At 37.2% G+C, this 13,699-nt stretch overlaps 2 protein-coding genes across 2 annotated transcripts in view; one reads left to right on the forward strand and one right to left on the reverse strand.

The window, feature by feature from the left end:
- The window catches only part of LOC122082599, a 4,279-nt gene extending 511 nt beyond the window's left edge, over positions 1-3,768 (forward strand). Inside the window, exons 3-4 of the mRNA XM_042650274.1 lie at positions 727-936; positions 2,822-3,768. Coding sequence (XP_042506208.1) covers positions 727-936; positions 2,822-3,543 — 932 coding nt within the window. The 3' untranslated portion in view covers positions 3,544-3,768. The remainder of the gene's footprint in view (positions 1-726; positions 937-2,821) is intronic.
- A 1,127-nt stretch (positions 3,769-4,895) lies between these two features.
- On the reverse strand, positions 4,896-10,722 carry LOC122080740 (sec-independent protein translocase protein TATC, chloroplastic). Its single transcript, XM_042647556.1, has 4 exons — positions 10,292-10,722; positions 7,752-8,059; positions 7,151-7,441; positions 4,896-5,404 (listed from the first exon to the last, which is right to left on the reverse strand). Exons 1-4 carry the CDS (start codon positions 10,533-10,535, stop codon positions 5,195-5,197), a joined length of 1,053 nt encoding a protein of 350 aa, XP_042503490.1. The 5' UTR covers positions 10,536-10,722; the 3' UTR covers positions 4,896-5,194.
- Between the last annotated feature and the right edge of the window lie 2,977 nt (positions 10,723-13,699).

Genomic DNA, 13,699 nt, shown 5'->3' on the forward strand with positions numbered 1-13,699 from the left:
TTTTTGGGTAAATATGGTGTCTTAGTTTGAGTCTTTGAGAACATGAATTTAATATTAAATTTCTTCCTTTAGAAGGGAAACTTTTTTTTTTTCTATAGAATGGTTTATTCGTGGACTATAGACTATAGAATTATATTTTGCATGCGAAGATAAATACTAAGTTCATGTCCTCTTGCTCCCAGATAAAGACCTTGAATGGTTTGAGGCTCCCAGTAATAGCCAAGATGCTGCTTTTTCTTTGTTTGTTTGTTTGTTTCTTTGGGGGATTGATGAACCAAGATACTGCTTTGATTATAAAACGTTTGAAAATACTACAGCTTATAATTCCTGTGCTAAAAGTATGCTATAACTACTACTGTGAACAAGAAATGCACGAGCACCAGTTAAAGTATATCATGCTGATTCTAAGACAACATGCCTGAAGATAGTGCATTTTTACATAATACAACATTTCAATAGAAAAGAAAAGCAGAAATGCGAGCCTTGTTTATTTTTTTATGTTACAATAATGGCGTTATGTTGGTCTAAATATTTATGTTTTCATTAACTCAACTATTTCATTCCAAAACTGTTTTTCTGTTTAATTGTGGGGCCAATGATAAGGTGAAGATAAGAATATAAGACCCCAGGGAATGAAAGCAGCTAATTTGGGTTTACTTTATGGTGTATTTCTTTATAGTGTAGATGGACTCATTCTGCCAACTTCTCTTTGTGTTGTCTATCCAGCTGGAGTGCTATGGACAGGAGATGCACCGGATGTGAAAGAGCTAGAAGAAAATATGGGAGTATATTTCAACATGCTTCAGGGTTTCCTTTTACATACCCATGGGAGTACTGTGGGTGCTGGTCCGACCCTTTGTTCCAGTGTTCATGCATCTGCACAGCAAATTGTTAACTGCAGCTTTTCATTAATGAAAGAGGCGGTTTCTTCTTATGGTAATCCCTCCCTCACTCCCACACACACACACACACAAACATACACACAGCCTTGCCTCCCCTTTTCTATGCATGTGTACTAGCAAACATGGTCGGAAGCTTATTTTCTATTGTCATCATGTAGCATCCAATTTGTAACAGGATCCTAGTTCAGTCCTTGCAAAAAAATCAAAATCCTCAATAGACAGAATTGAGGTGAGAATGCAACCAGAATGAGAAATTTTAATAATAGAGGAAGAAGTAAGAAAAATAAGAAGATATGACTTGAAGAGTCTCACCCTATTCCTAGGATAGAATCTCACTAACCACCCTAGCACCTCATTGCGGTTTTGATTTCTCACAGAAGAATTTTATAAATTCAATTTCATTCAAATTCTGATTTTAAACGCTTAAAGGCAGCTTTTTTTATAGAGAGGTTGCAAGGGTTCTAGACCCTAATTCAATCTTCTTTATAGACTTAATGGCCTGTACATTTCCAAGGACTTATGTTGGAACTCTTTTCAAGATATTTAATGATTTTAACATTTTCGAGTTCTTTCACAGCTGACAATGAAGCTAGTCTTTTGACATCTCACAACTTTAGAGGACTTGATACAACTCATCAGTTAATTTCATGTGGGCCACTTATTTCTAATTTATGGCCAAAATAGGTCTATTACAATAATAAACATAAAAATTCCCAGCCTATGACCCATATAACCTATTAGGTTACTAATTTAACCCACTAGACTAGGATTTGAACCTATTCTGGCGTGAATACTTGTGCTGAAACCTCTCTTGTTATACGTCAATTTGTCACTAGAATAATTGAAAGATGATAGACTTTTGTTTGGGAACTTTTGCTTGGCTACTTTGGTTCTTCATTGTATAACACGGAATCAGAGTTTGTGTTCCCCAAGTCCAAAGTTTTGCCTTGGTTGTGAACTATTTTCAAGAAAAAGGGGAAAAATAATGGTGAGCCTGGAGTATGAGAAAGGGTTTTATAAACATAATCTGCTTCATCGCATTGGTCCCTGAGAATGAAGGTGCTACAAGTCCTAATGACTTTGAATATATTAGCCTATTAGCCTATTCTCATCTCATGACAAGGGCTAGGTCTCTTTTCATCTGGAGGAACATCTAGGTAAGGTATAGTAGGTTGTTTGATGGGCTTGACAATTGGGGCATAGGGGAATAGTGCATAAAAAATCCTATCACCGTTATCTCCTTGTGGGGTTCTATTATTAGTTGTGGATCTTTTTGAAGTGATTCACTCTTGTGAGCATTCGTTTTTTTTTTTTTTTTTTAGCTGTTTATTGTGAGCACTCTTTCTTTCCGGAAAATTATTTTTTTATCAAATAAATTTTCTTTCATTGCAAAATTATTATGTTTCAACCCTTACATTTAACACCCAAAAACGAGATAAATTCCTTTCATTCCAGCCAGTGTCTAGCCAGTGCTTGGACTATATCTAGAAGAATCTGTAGAAAAATCAAAAGGAGGATGATTTTTACCTAGTGTTTCAATAAATCATAATTCAAGGATTATCATGTTCTTATTTCTTATTCACTATTGCCTTCGGAAACATTTTGGGGAGTACAAAGCTGCTTTCTTTGTACTGTTAATTTTTACAAAATCTTAAGAATTCCTGCATCGATATACCTAGCAATAATTTATAAGCAACTTGTAAGGTCCTAAATGTGAAATTTCTTAACATCCAATTTTGTTATGAATTATTATCCATACACATCACTTTCTTGACCATGAGAATGAGAATGAGTATGAGTCCTTGGGAAGAACCAGACTTCAGAAAATAAAGGAAATAGTCTCTATTTTTTATCTTCAAAATAATTAACTGTGAAAAAGGGGGACTTCAGTATAACTTCTAACATCCAAAGATGTACAGGATCTCGTAACAAAGATAGCAAGTTGTCAATCCCACATTTGGCTGGCACTGTTTGGGATGCTTGTAATGCTCTTAAGAAGACTCCAACCACAAACTACACTGCCATCGGACGAGCAATAACACAGGTTGCAGTGTCAGTAAAGGATGTATTGCGTGAAATGAAGGAGCTCAAGCCAGGTTCTGCTGATCAAGCGGATGAAATGCATGATGAGGCTGCTGCAGATGTAGAAAATGAGCCAGACAATCATGATAATTCAAGTGACTGTGACCTTGGTAATGACCTGTCTCTTGATGAGATGAAAATTGCCCAATTGGCCATTGATGTGGTATCTGACACACTCATTGTCCTCAAGGAACTTATCCGCTTCATTAGCAGTCTGCTTAAACAGTTAAATTCGAATAATAGCAGTCACCCTATTGATTCCTTGGAGAGATTGTTAAAAATCTCTCAAGGGATTGGGGTTCAGGTTGATGAGCTTGGAGCTAGTCTCTACCCCCCACAGGAGGTTTCTGCATTGAAAACAGCAGCAGAGAAAATTTCTGTTGGAATTAATGAAATGAAGGTAGAAGTCAGCATCTTTATAGGACCCTCAGAAGGATTCTTGCAGGCGTGTGAAGGTTTAGACAATTCAGTTAGAATGCTTGAATCTAAATTGAGCTCCTCAACCCCGGATACTACTGATCTTCAATCCAAAATGCATAATGTTGCCATCAGCATGTAAAGAACAGTTAATATGAAGATCTTGGATGACAGAATCCTGGTCCTTCCATTTTTTGTTGCTGATAAATTTCCTGTGTTATTGAAGTTATCTGAACTCGGTTGCAGTGTTAACAGTATTTTGCATTAGAGTTTGAGGAGCATTAGTTGAAAGCACATTTTCTGTTGGCAGCTCATTGTTTTAACCCTAAATTATTATCGCTGTAAGCAGTTGATGCTTTTCCCTGTCTCTGGGTCTCTAAAAACCAGAGTTATTAATTCTAGCACTATAAGAGCCATTTTCTTCTGTCTTAGCACCCAAGCATAGTCATTTATACAACCCAAATTAAAATTCTGTGTGTGATATCGACATTTTTTTTTTAAGCCCTTTTCTTGGGGAGGTGGGGAAGAAATGAAGGTGAATCTGATATTTAACCATTCATTCTGTTTCCCAAGCATTTGAATGTCTGAATAGGAATCATCCCAGTACGGCAGTAAACACAAGAAGTATTCTGATTTTTTTTTTTTTTTTTCTAACATTACTATTTTCAGTCTTAAATTCATGTCTCTAATGGGAAAACCACAAGTACCAATAACTCAGCTTATTTATGGTGCTCAGAATCATCAGCACTCCCATGTGGAACTTCCGGGTTCAAAATTGTGAATTGTCAAGGAATCAGGATCTGCAACAGGAACCAGCCTATTCTGCTGATCTGATTACGATTTTTCAAATCTATAGACTAGTCCCAACATGGGTTTTCACTTATGAGCATCAACTTGTATGGTCCCATGATTTTGGGAAGCATGCTTAATATATATAGGAGTGTCAAGGCTACTGTTAATCGTTATTGTATATTCCACCAAAGAAAAGTGGATTTGGCTGAGGAGACATGAATGAACTCCCCTAAGGCTGATCAACATCAACTCATTCAACAGAAAACCAGAGGCAATTTTTGGCAGTTTGGATTCTCAAGATCCAAACTGAGCTTTAAAGTTTTCACCCCCTTATTTACCTCCCCCTCACATGCTTCCAGAAGTTCAATGCTCCATCTGCTCTCAAGTCTCAACTTTTCTCACCAAATTAGATATGCTTAATAATAGTGAAATTCAGATACCAATCTATGAACAAATGTTACCTTCAAAAATCTCGTTCATATGTGTACACACACAGCAACATCAGAGCTGGTAGCAGATTCAATTTGGATGTTAATCACCCTCCAATTCTAATCATTTTAGCACACCCTGCATTTCCAGTTAAAACCCAAGTAATCTTTACCTGAAAGTTTCTCTTTTACATGGTTTTAACCTGGAAAGATGAGAGCCATGGAGAAAAACCCACAAGAACTGTCGATGCTTAAACCATCTCATCATTTACCCTTTTGCTGGTCAAACCACTGGACGGAAGAATTTATATTATCAATTAGATACAACTGAATATTACAACTTGAAGATTCCATTTACACTGTCACTGTGTGGTCACCTATGCATAGAGCAATACAAATAGAAATTTTGAATATGATAGTGGAAAGATGGGGATCATCACAAAAAGATGAAGTGAAGCTGATACTGAATTTTTTTCCATGGGTGTTTTAAAAAAAAAACTTCTTGGATGATTTGATGTGAAATCCATAGTAATTGCCAAATAAATCTTCTATGCCACCATGACTAGGCAACAATTAACGCCCGACAAACTTAACCATCCATGCACCTCCCAAGTAGAGACCCAGCAGAGGCCCTGCCAAAAGCACTTGTGTTAAAGGATCAGTTGAAGGTGTAAGCACGGCAGCAGCAACAACGGCCCCAACCACAACATATCTCCAAATGGACAGCATTTGGTCTCCCGTTACTAGACCAACTTGTCCTAATAGCAGTTGTATAACAGGAACCTGCAGAAAATTGAAATAAAACGCACACAGTAGTTAACAGCAATTACTACAGGAGTGTAGGACAAACAACAAAAGAGCAACAGGCGTGGATCTTGACCTAATATTAATGATCATGGTAATCAAAATGGCAGTTGACAGTGAATAAACATCTTTTCTAACCTTCAATTATTTATTTCTGAAAAAAAAAATTATATATTTGTTATCACAAAGGTACTATGAAATTTTTTACTAATAACTTAAGACAGTGAAGAATTTTCTTATATAATTAGAGCACAGAGGATGAAGTGAAGGGATGTTTCTGAAGTGTAATGTGATAATCGCATCCCATTAAAGCTCAAGGAAAATTCTATAAAACCAGCAATGTCGTATAGAGCTGAATGTTGGCCAACAAAGAAACAAAATACCCCAAGGGAGAGTAGCTCAGCTGGCAAGGGACCAACACTTCACAATTAAGTGGTCATGAGTTCTACTCTCCTAGGGGCCTACCTATATAAAAATAAATAAATAAACAAAATAAGCGCACTTGAGATGAGCTTTTAGAGATAAGTGATAAACTAGAAAAGATAATATAAGAAATGAAAATTTTTATGGTGATCTAGGAGGTAGCCCTAATAGAAGTTAAGTTGAGGGAGCATCGTTTAATGTTTTATAGGTTAACCATAAGCTATGGCTAGGCCCATAAGAAGATTAACACCTGTAGCAGGTTCACAAGGAGGGAAAGAAGATCTATAGGTTTCCTTAGGTATGTATCATCTGTCTGATGAGTGGAGAATCAACTCGCTGACCGTTCATTTAGTGCAATTTATGGGGCAAGCTGATTTTTTTTTTTTTTTTTTTTTTTTTTGGCATTTGGACCATTTGGGAAGATAGAAACATTAGAATGTGTATAGAATGGATGAGATCTGGTCAGGAGGTGATAGAAATGAATAACTGCTAGATGGGCTTCTAATTAGACTCCTTCCATGGTTTTTCTATTGACAATTTTCTGAGGCATTGAGACCTTGCGGATGCTTCTGGAGCCAATTCTAATCAGGTTTTAGCATAGTCGGACTCCAACCTATATCAAGCTGAACGTGGATGACAGTTCCTTGGGCAACACATGACCAGATGATATAATGTGGGCTGTCAATAAACATGTTGATTAAGTGTTAATGTCTTTTTCTAGCCGCAGTAATTTTCTGTGACTCTATAACAGCAGGACCAAAAGCTCATATCAAGCATTTAGAATTAGCTCTTTCTAATGGAAGGACAGATACTCATATAGAAGGCTGGCTTGGGCCTTTGATGGGCCAACTTGGCAATATATTCACCTTATTTGTAAGGCAAAAGTCTCTTCTGAGTGAGTAAGAACTCTAGCTTCTCCTGGAGGATTTGTTAGGCCAACTCTTCGACAGACGAGTTAGCTAGGGTAGTGTAGCTAGGCAATCCTTGTATCTGGGACCTTAACCCTCTTATGTAGTTCCCTTCATGGGTAGCTTCCTTTGGTTATTATTGTTGTTATTGTATCATAGCTATTGTATTTGTTCTCTTTCTTTGCAATAAAATTTTCTTATTATCTATCCACCCCGACCATAAAAATATATATCTTACATATTAAATTTTAAGGCTAAAATATTAGTCAAATACAACATTCTGAATTGCTATAACAACATATGTCACAAAATCGAACACTTGCTAAGGTATAATGTCCTTTATGAACAATATAAATAATAACCATCATAATAATGATCTTATGAGCATCCTCACCTGGAAAGACAAGCCCGTGCTGAACATAAGCACAAGCACAAACTCGAAGTACTGATCAATGGACCACAGAGACTCCACTGCCCCTTCAGCGTAGTTAACAAAGAAATTCAAGGCTGCCGGAGTGAGAACCAAATAGGAGAAGATGACACCAGCATAGAAAAGTATCGATGAGGCTAGAACAATAGGCCCCAAGAACCTTCTCTCTGCCTTTGTTAGACCTGGAAGAACAAACGCTATGATCTCATAGAGAATGACTGGGCTTCCTAAAAGAAGTCCACAGTATCCAGATACCTGCATCACAGTATCAAATAATGCTATTGAGATTCTCATAGAAGTATACATTGAGGTCCAAAATGACCAAGAACCTCCAATTCGAGTTCTGGAAAAGAGTTCTTATTGTCTTTTATATGAAGAGTTATATTCAGTTTTCTTTAATGTAGAATAGAAATAGTTATATGATTATGGTTGAAAACAATTTTCTTCCTAGGGTATGATGGTCAAAAAAAGATGCTGTTCAGGATAAATAATTCGCTACTCCTCTCTTCTGTCTAGCAAGCACCGTTAAGACTTTTAAACTTCTAAGCATTTCATTTGTTCTTACCTTCAAAGTTGTAAAGAAGAACTCTCCAGGAGCAAGCTGCAGAAAGCGAACCCCCTGCGATTTAACAGGAGCTTCAAGAAGCATTACCAACTCTTTAGAAAATGCAAAGCACCCCAACATAGCTGCTCCAACCGCCAAAACTGACACAAAAATTCTCTGGCGTAGCTCCTCTAGATGATCAAATATACTCATCTCCTTATCATCCGGGAGAAGCTCATTATCAGGATAAAGAAAATTATAAAGAGCACTATCTCCATTATTTTGACCGTCATTTTGTATAATTTCTTCTCTCGAGTTATCTGCTAGATCTGTAGTTGCAAATAATCCCAACAGAAAAACAGGGTATTAGAAATCTTACCTTAAAAAAAAGTTGCACTGCATAGAGATAAACCTATATTAAAATTATGATGAAAATGACAACAAGAATATCAAAGGGAAAATTTTGCTTCCATTAGAAAACAGAAGTATAAGACTAAATATCAAAATACAAACACAAAATACAGAATGAGATGTTGTTTTCAATTATATACAAAGTGATCTGCAATAAGGAGAAAAAAAAATCCAATCAATATTAGATAGAAATCCCCACAATCTTATGGGGTAGGAGTCCATGTCATTGCCTGATCCCAGCATGGGAGATAAGATGGCCTTCAAAGTAGAAGGCAAAGAATAAATTTCTATTATTACGTACATAAACTCTAGATACATTCTAAACAAAACATCATATGAACTCAATTCAAAAATTGAGAACATTAAAACCAATATCCTATAATAGCTGTCAAAAAGCTTGAGCTAGCTCAGATCACTCAAAAGCTCAACTGGCCATCAACAAGATTATTGTCAACTTTCCCACTCTCAAACTGATCAGGAGTGGGCTTGGCTCAGTCCATACTCAATATTAAATTTTTCCAAGTAAAGAATGAACACATCATTCTCAAAATTTTACATTTCAGGCGCACTATTTTTGAGTATCTTTCAAGGACCAACACTTAAGTTCCCTACATACACCTATATATTTTTCAGCGCAATTACTTACTCAAACACCTCATATCCATGTCAGATACCAACAGATCAGTCTGAGTCCTCACTATCAAGAAATTAGATTGAATCATAACTAATAACTTTAACAATATGTTCCACATAATTCTTTCATTCTATTCCCATTTTACCTGTAATGATTGGAAGACTCTGGATCTTAGTAACCAGAACTGAGGAACAACACTCCAAAGCGAAAACTGCAATCTGGCATATGAAGCAGATTGAGTATAGACTCTGCTCCATGAAATTTGAAAAGTGAAGGTCACGATATTTGATCCTATGTTATATTGGTTTGAACTCTGATACAGGTAAAATTGAAAGCGTACCACCTTCTCTATCTAATCATCAACATCTTAATTTCATTGTTTTTTTTTTTCTTTTTTTTTTTTGAGCGGGGGGGTGGGTGTGGGGGAGGGGGGGGAAGTAAACAATTGTTTAATGGATTATTTAGAAGTAAAAAATTAATCACTTTAAATATGACTAAAGTGATTCCAATTATTTCAAATTATGCCCTTGATAATTCTTTCTAAAAAGTATTTCAACTCATAATCATGTTAATATTGTATCCAAAGTTAATTACAATTTGTAAATCTAAAAAGATACTAATAGTACATGTAGATGTATATATATATATATATATACATGTAGACATATATATATTTATAATAGTTATATGATCCAAGACATATATATATTGCTCATGTTCCAACCAATGACAGAATTCTAAACTTGGGATCAGGGGATCTAGAGGCTTTCAAATTTGGTGGTTAAAGCGGAGCAATATTATTACCTCAGGTCCATATGAGTGGGGACAAGCCTAAGCCTGGTAAATACTTGCTGAGCTTACTCAAGCCTGAGGATAGCAATAATTAGTCATAAGAGAACTATGAGGCAAGCAGAGCTTATAAGCTTGAGTTGAACTGGGGAAAAGTGATCGGAGAACATAAAGGAGCAACTCTTCTTCTTAGCCTTTGCTAAGCTTATGTTCTCCGATTACTCTCGGAAGTTCAAGGTAATGTCTAAAGAGAGAGAAAGAATTATCAAGTCTAACCCATGTCAGACATGTGAATGATCATGAGTAACTAGCTCCATAGGAACTGATGATTGGAGGTCTGGTCATCTTTCATGTTTTATGCGTATGATATGAGTAACCAACATAAGGAAATGAACACACACACACACCCCTAGTAATTACTTGTAGACATGACAAATATTGGTCTGTTATAAGATAAACAAAATTGGAGGAAAAATCAAAAGCTCTTGAGGAACAAGATGCACTATTTTGCAGTAAAAACCCAATATTGATGATTATTTCTCCATAAAAGAAACCACAACCCACATGGTGAAAGCCATTAAACCACCCACAACAATAAGAAACAACTAGTTGGAGAAAGCAACAGAACCCATCACAGAGAGGAAAACCCATATAGGAATGTACATGAAACCATCAGATTAAACAAATTAAATGAATAGAAAGACAAAATCCAACCAGTATACCTTACCTGGCCTTTCTTGAACAGCTGAGCCAACACCACCCACCTGCGATTCCTGCTGCGTTTTCACATCTTCAACAGCAAAACAAACCACACGACCAAAATTTTTACGACGAAGAGTCTCCGAAATCCGAAACCCATCTCTACCACTGTAGATTTGCATAGAAGGTCGTTGCTTTCCGTTGAAATTCAAACGGTTACAGCAGCAGTAGTTGAGCCGCAGATGTGAGAGTAGAGCGCTCGCACTCGCCATCTCGGATTCTACACTTCGAGACAACAAACAATATCGAGAATTCGAAACCAAAATGTCATAGATAGATGGATTGGCTCTTCTAAAATTCCCCCAACTCGATCTATGTCCTATTATCAACAAACTAAAGCCTCTGGCGGTTGATAACTAGATATTTCGAGACGCAACGCAAACCCGCGGCGCATGTTAGAGTGGTAACCTAAATGTTTGCTATCCAGTGTTCCTAGTGGAGTTGCGGCCTCAAGTGCTTATTTAATTAGCGCAGGGCCACAAGTAGGGTGTCAAACTGTCAATCGGTCGGGCCTGCGGGCCTATATCCTGGACCGTGATTTACTTATTTAATGAATGAATTGGTCTAAGCAGGTTTCATATTGAGTTTGATTAGATTTAGAGTATTAATTGAGCTTCTTTTAATCGGATTATTTGGATTATAATTGGATTTTAAACGGAGTAATGTACCGATAAAACCTTAAACAAGCCTTAAATGGTCTTTAATTATTTTATATTTAAGATACTATAATATATTTTATTAAATCATCAATAATTTAAAAAATATATTATACTTAATTACACTCAATTACGGGAAAAAATATATATATCAATATATACCCTATTCTCCAAAAAATAAAAATCAAAAATCAAAATATACATATAAATGGTCGGGTTAAACATGATTACAGAGTCATCTAAAATCATCTTGACCCTTTTTGGGTGTCAACTATGAAAGCTTTCAATAATTTTGTGATAGAAGGACGTATCCCCTCTCAATGTATACCTACAGCTCCAGCTAAACCAATAGCTCCTCTTGATATATGTCTTTTTTATTTCAATTCTCAGACTAGGGGTGTCAATTCCAAGCTCGGCCTGTTTACCTCGATTGAGCCCAATCGATTAACGTTCAGCTTGGCCTAGCCTGTTTAATAAACGTATCAGGCTTGAGCTCAGCCCATTTATTAAACGCGCATTGCAGTGCAGGGGGTGTGAACCAATGGATGCTCGATCGAGCCCGGCTTGTTTATCTCGATTGATTATAGGCCTTTGATATTATTAATATCTTGAAGATATGTTTTTCAATAGGTTTTTAAAGGGTTTTTTGACTGAGAGCATGATTTAATGTTCAAATGGAAGTTCTCATTTCGTGGTTGAAACTTTTTTGGGTTCTTAATTTGTATTTGTGATGAAAAGAAAAACACGTACTTGAGAATTGAGAGGGGGTGCCCATTTAGGGTTAAATCCGGTTAAGGCCCGTTTATGATAGTCCAATTATAGCCTGAGACCAAACGATTGGACCATAAAACGTTTCATGCGCACCAAAGCTAAGCCCGTTTAACTAAACGATCTTTCACAATGCAGGGCTTGAAAGTGGTCAAGCCCAGTTAGGCCGACTTAGCCCGATCAATAGACACCCCTGACTTGGATATATCAAATTACCACGGATGGTGCCTGGTCCTCTAAGACTTCTTTTGGAGGGCGTCATTTGGTAAATTTTCATTAGATAGATCCCAAGGAGAGCGAACTCATAACCTCTTAAGTTTAAAATTTTTGGTCCCTTGGAGTTAATAACCAACTTTGAAAATATCCATCATCTCCCCCTCTTCTTTATCAACGGTCATTCCCTTAGAGATTTGTTGGATTGAAATAGCAAAAACCTAATTTCCTACCAGATTATATATGCATCCCTGTGTTGGACTGGCTCATATTTAACCTAAAGCCATAGCCCAGGGCCAACTCAACCCTAGCTCAGGTCTAGGAATCTCAACCCTAGCCTGCCCCTTGGACTAAATAGTTCAAATAGACCCTACAGGACTCAAGTGCAAATCAAACACCAAAGATTTGGGCATCTCTAAAGATATCACATATTTATCTTCTTTCCTTACCTTGTGCTCTTTTAAGACACCTCTAGGAAGATTAACAATATAACTAATTCCTTGATCCAGAAGGTCCTATCCATTGTATGCAGGCCAGTGTGACCACAATCCACTTCTTGGATCTCGAATCTTTATAACTCAGATTTCTTACGCTGATCACGCATAAATAAATTGGACTCTTCACCCCCTCCCCCAACACCCCCCTACACCCACCCCCCCCCCCCCCAAAAAAAAAAAAAAAAAGCTTTGGACAGGTTCAGGCTCGCAAGGTAACCTTGCACCCTTAATTTTGGCTCATCAACTTAGGCTTGGTATTTTATTATTTTGAACTCTTGCACAGTTTGTATTTTCTTCCCACACGATGACACAAAAGTCTGGATTATGCTTTTGACACCCCAATAGGGTCCGACTAGTTATTGAGGTCTAGCACTCTATCTTCGCTTTGACTCCCCAATAGGGTCTACACTATGCATATACCTCTACCACTCTAGCTTTGCTGCCTGTGCCATCAAAAGGGCAGAAAACCATGCACGCTCTCTCTAGGTGAAAAGGACCAGATAAAACCATGCACGCTCTCTCGGGGTGAAAAGGACAATACAAAACCGTGCTCTCTCTCTCTTCAAGTTGTCACCCAAACCTCATAGTCTTATAGTTCATGTTGAGACATTTTGCTAACTACCAGTAGTAGCATGTAATGGAACGCTACCCACCTCCCTGGAAGACGGAACCTGGCGGGTTTTCTTAAGACTCCGGTTGCCTCTACCGTTTATTTCTTTTCTCATGGCGGCTCAGGAATTCATTACAGACCTCAACTTTCAGAAGAGATGGCATCAGCCCAGATGGCTGTTGTTCATGTTTCTTTTGCTTCTTCTAAGAGAGAACCAAGTGACAATACCAACCTTAAAAAAATAAAAATAAACAAAAATACCAACCTCATGACCTTTCCTTCTGCTTGTTTTCTACAATTAGAATATCATAGAAGAGACTCAACCGCCGCAAGGGTTCCCTCCACAAGCAAAACTCATCCCACTTCCCACAATCAACATCCTTAGAAAAAGTGTTTAAGAACTTAAGCAAACATCATCTTCTCCATGTCCAATATGCCATAAATTCGTATTCTTTACCAGATATGAGGTGAAAGTCCTTCACTTTCAGATTTACAACCACAAAATCCATTTCACTCATGCTCTGTGGTGGTGTTTGGTATACATTCTTGGAAAAAATTCCAAGTCTAGAACATATTCTGAAAGCTGATTCTTCTCTCTTTTCTCGCTTAAAAATGCGTTGCAGGCCCAGATT

Source organism: Macadamia integrifolia, chromosome 6 (genome assembly GCF_013358625.1).
Source record: "Macadamia integrifolia cultivar HAES 741 chromosome 6, SCU_Mint_v3, whole genome shotgun sequence".
Taxonomy (NCBI): Eukaryota; Viridiplantae; Streptophyta; class Magnoliopsida; order Proteales; family Proteaceae; genus Macadamia; species Macadamia integrifolia.

Coding starts and splice junctions, on each gene's coding strand:
- LOC122080740 (XM_042647556.1), bottom strand. CDS start 10,535: ATGGCGAGTGCGAGCGCTCTACTCTCACATCTGCGGCTCAACTACTGC. Junction 7,442..7,751: donor TCTTCTTTACAACTTTGAAG/GTAAGAACAAAT, acceptor ACTGTGATGCAG/GTATCTGGATACTGTGGACT. Junction 5,405..7,150: donor GCACGGGCTTGTCTTTCCAG/GTGAGGATGCTC, acceptor AATTTTCTGCAG/GTTCCTGTTATACAACTGCT.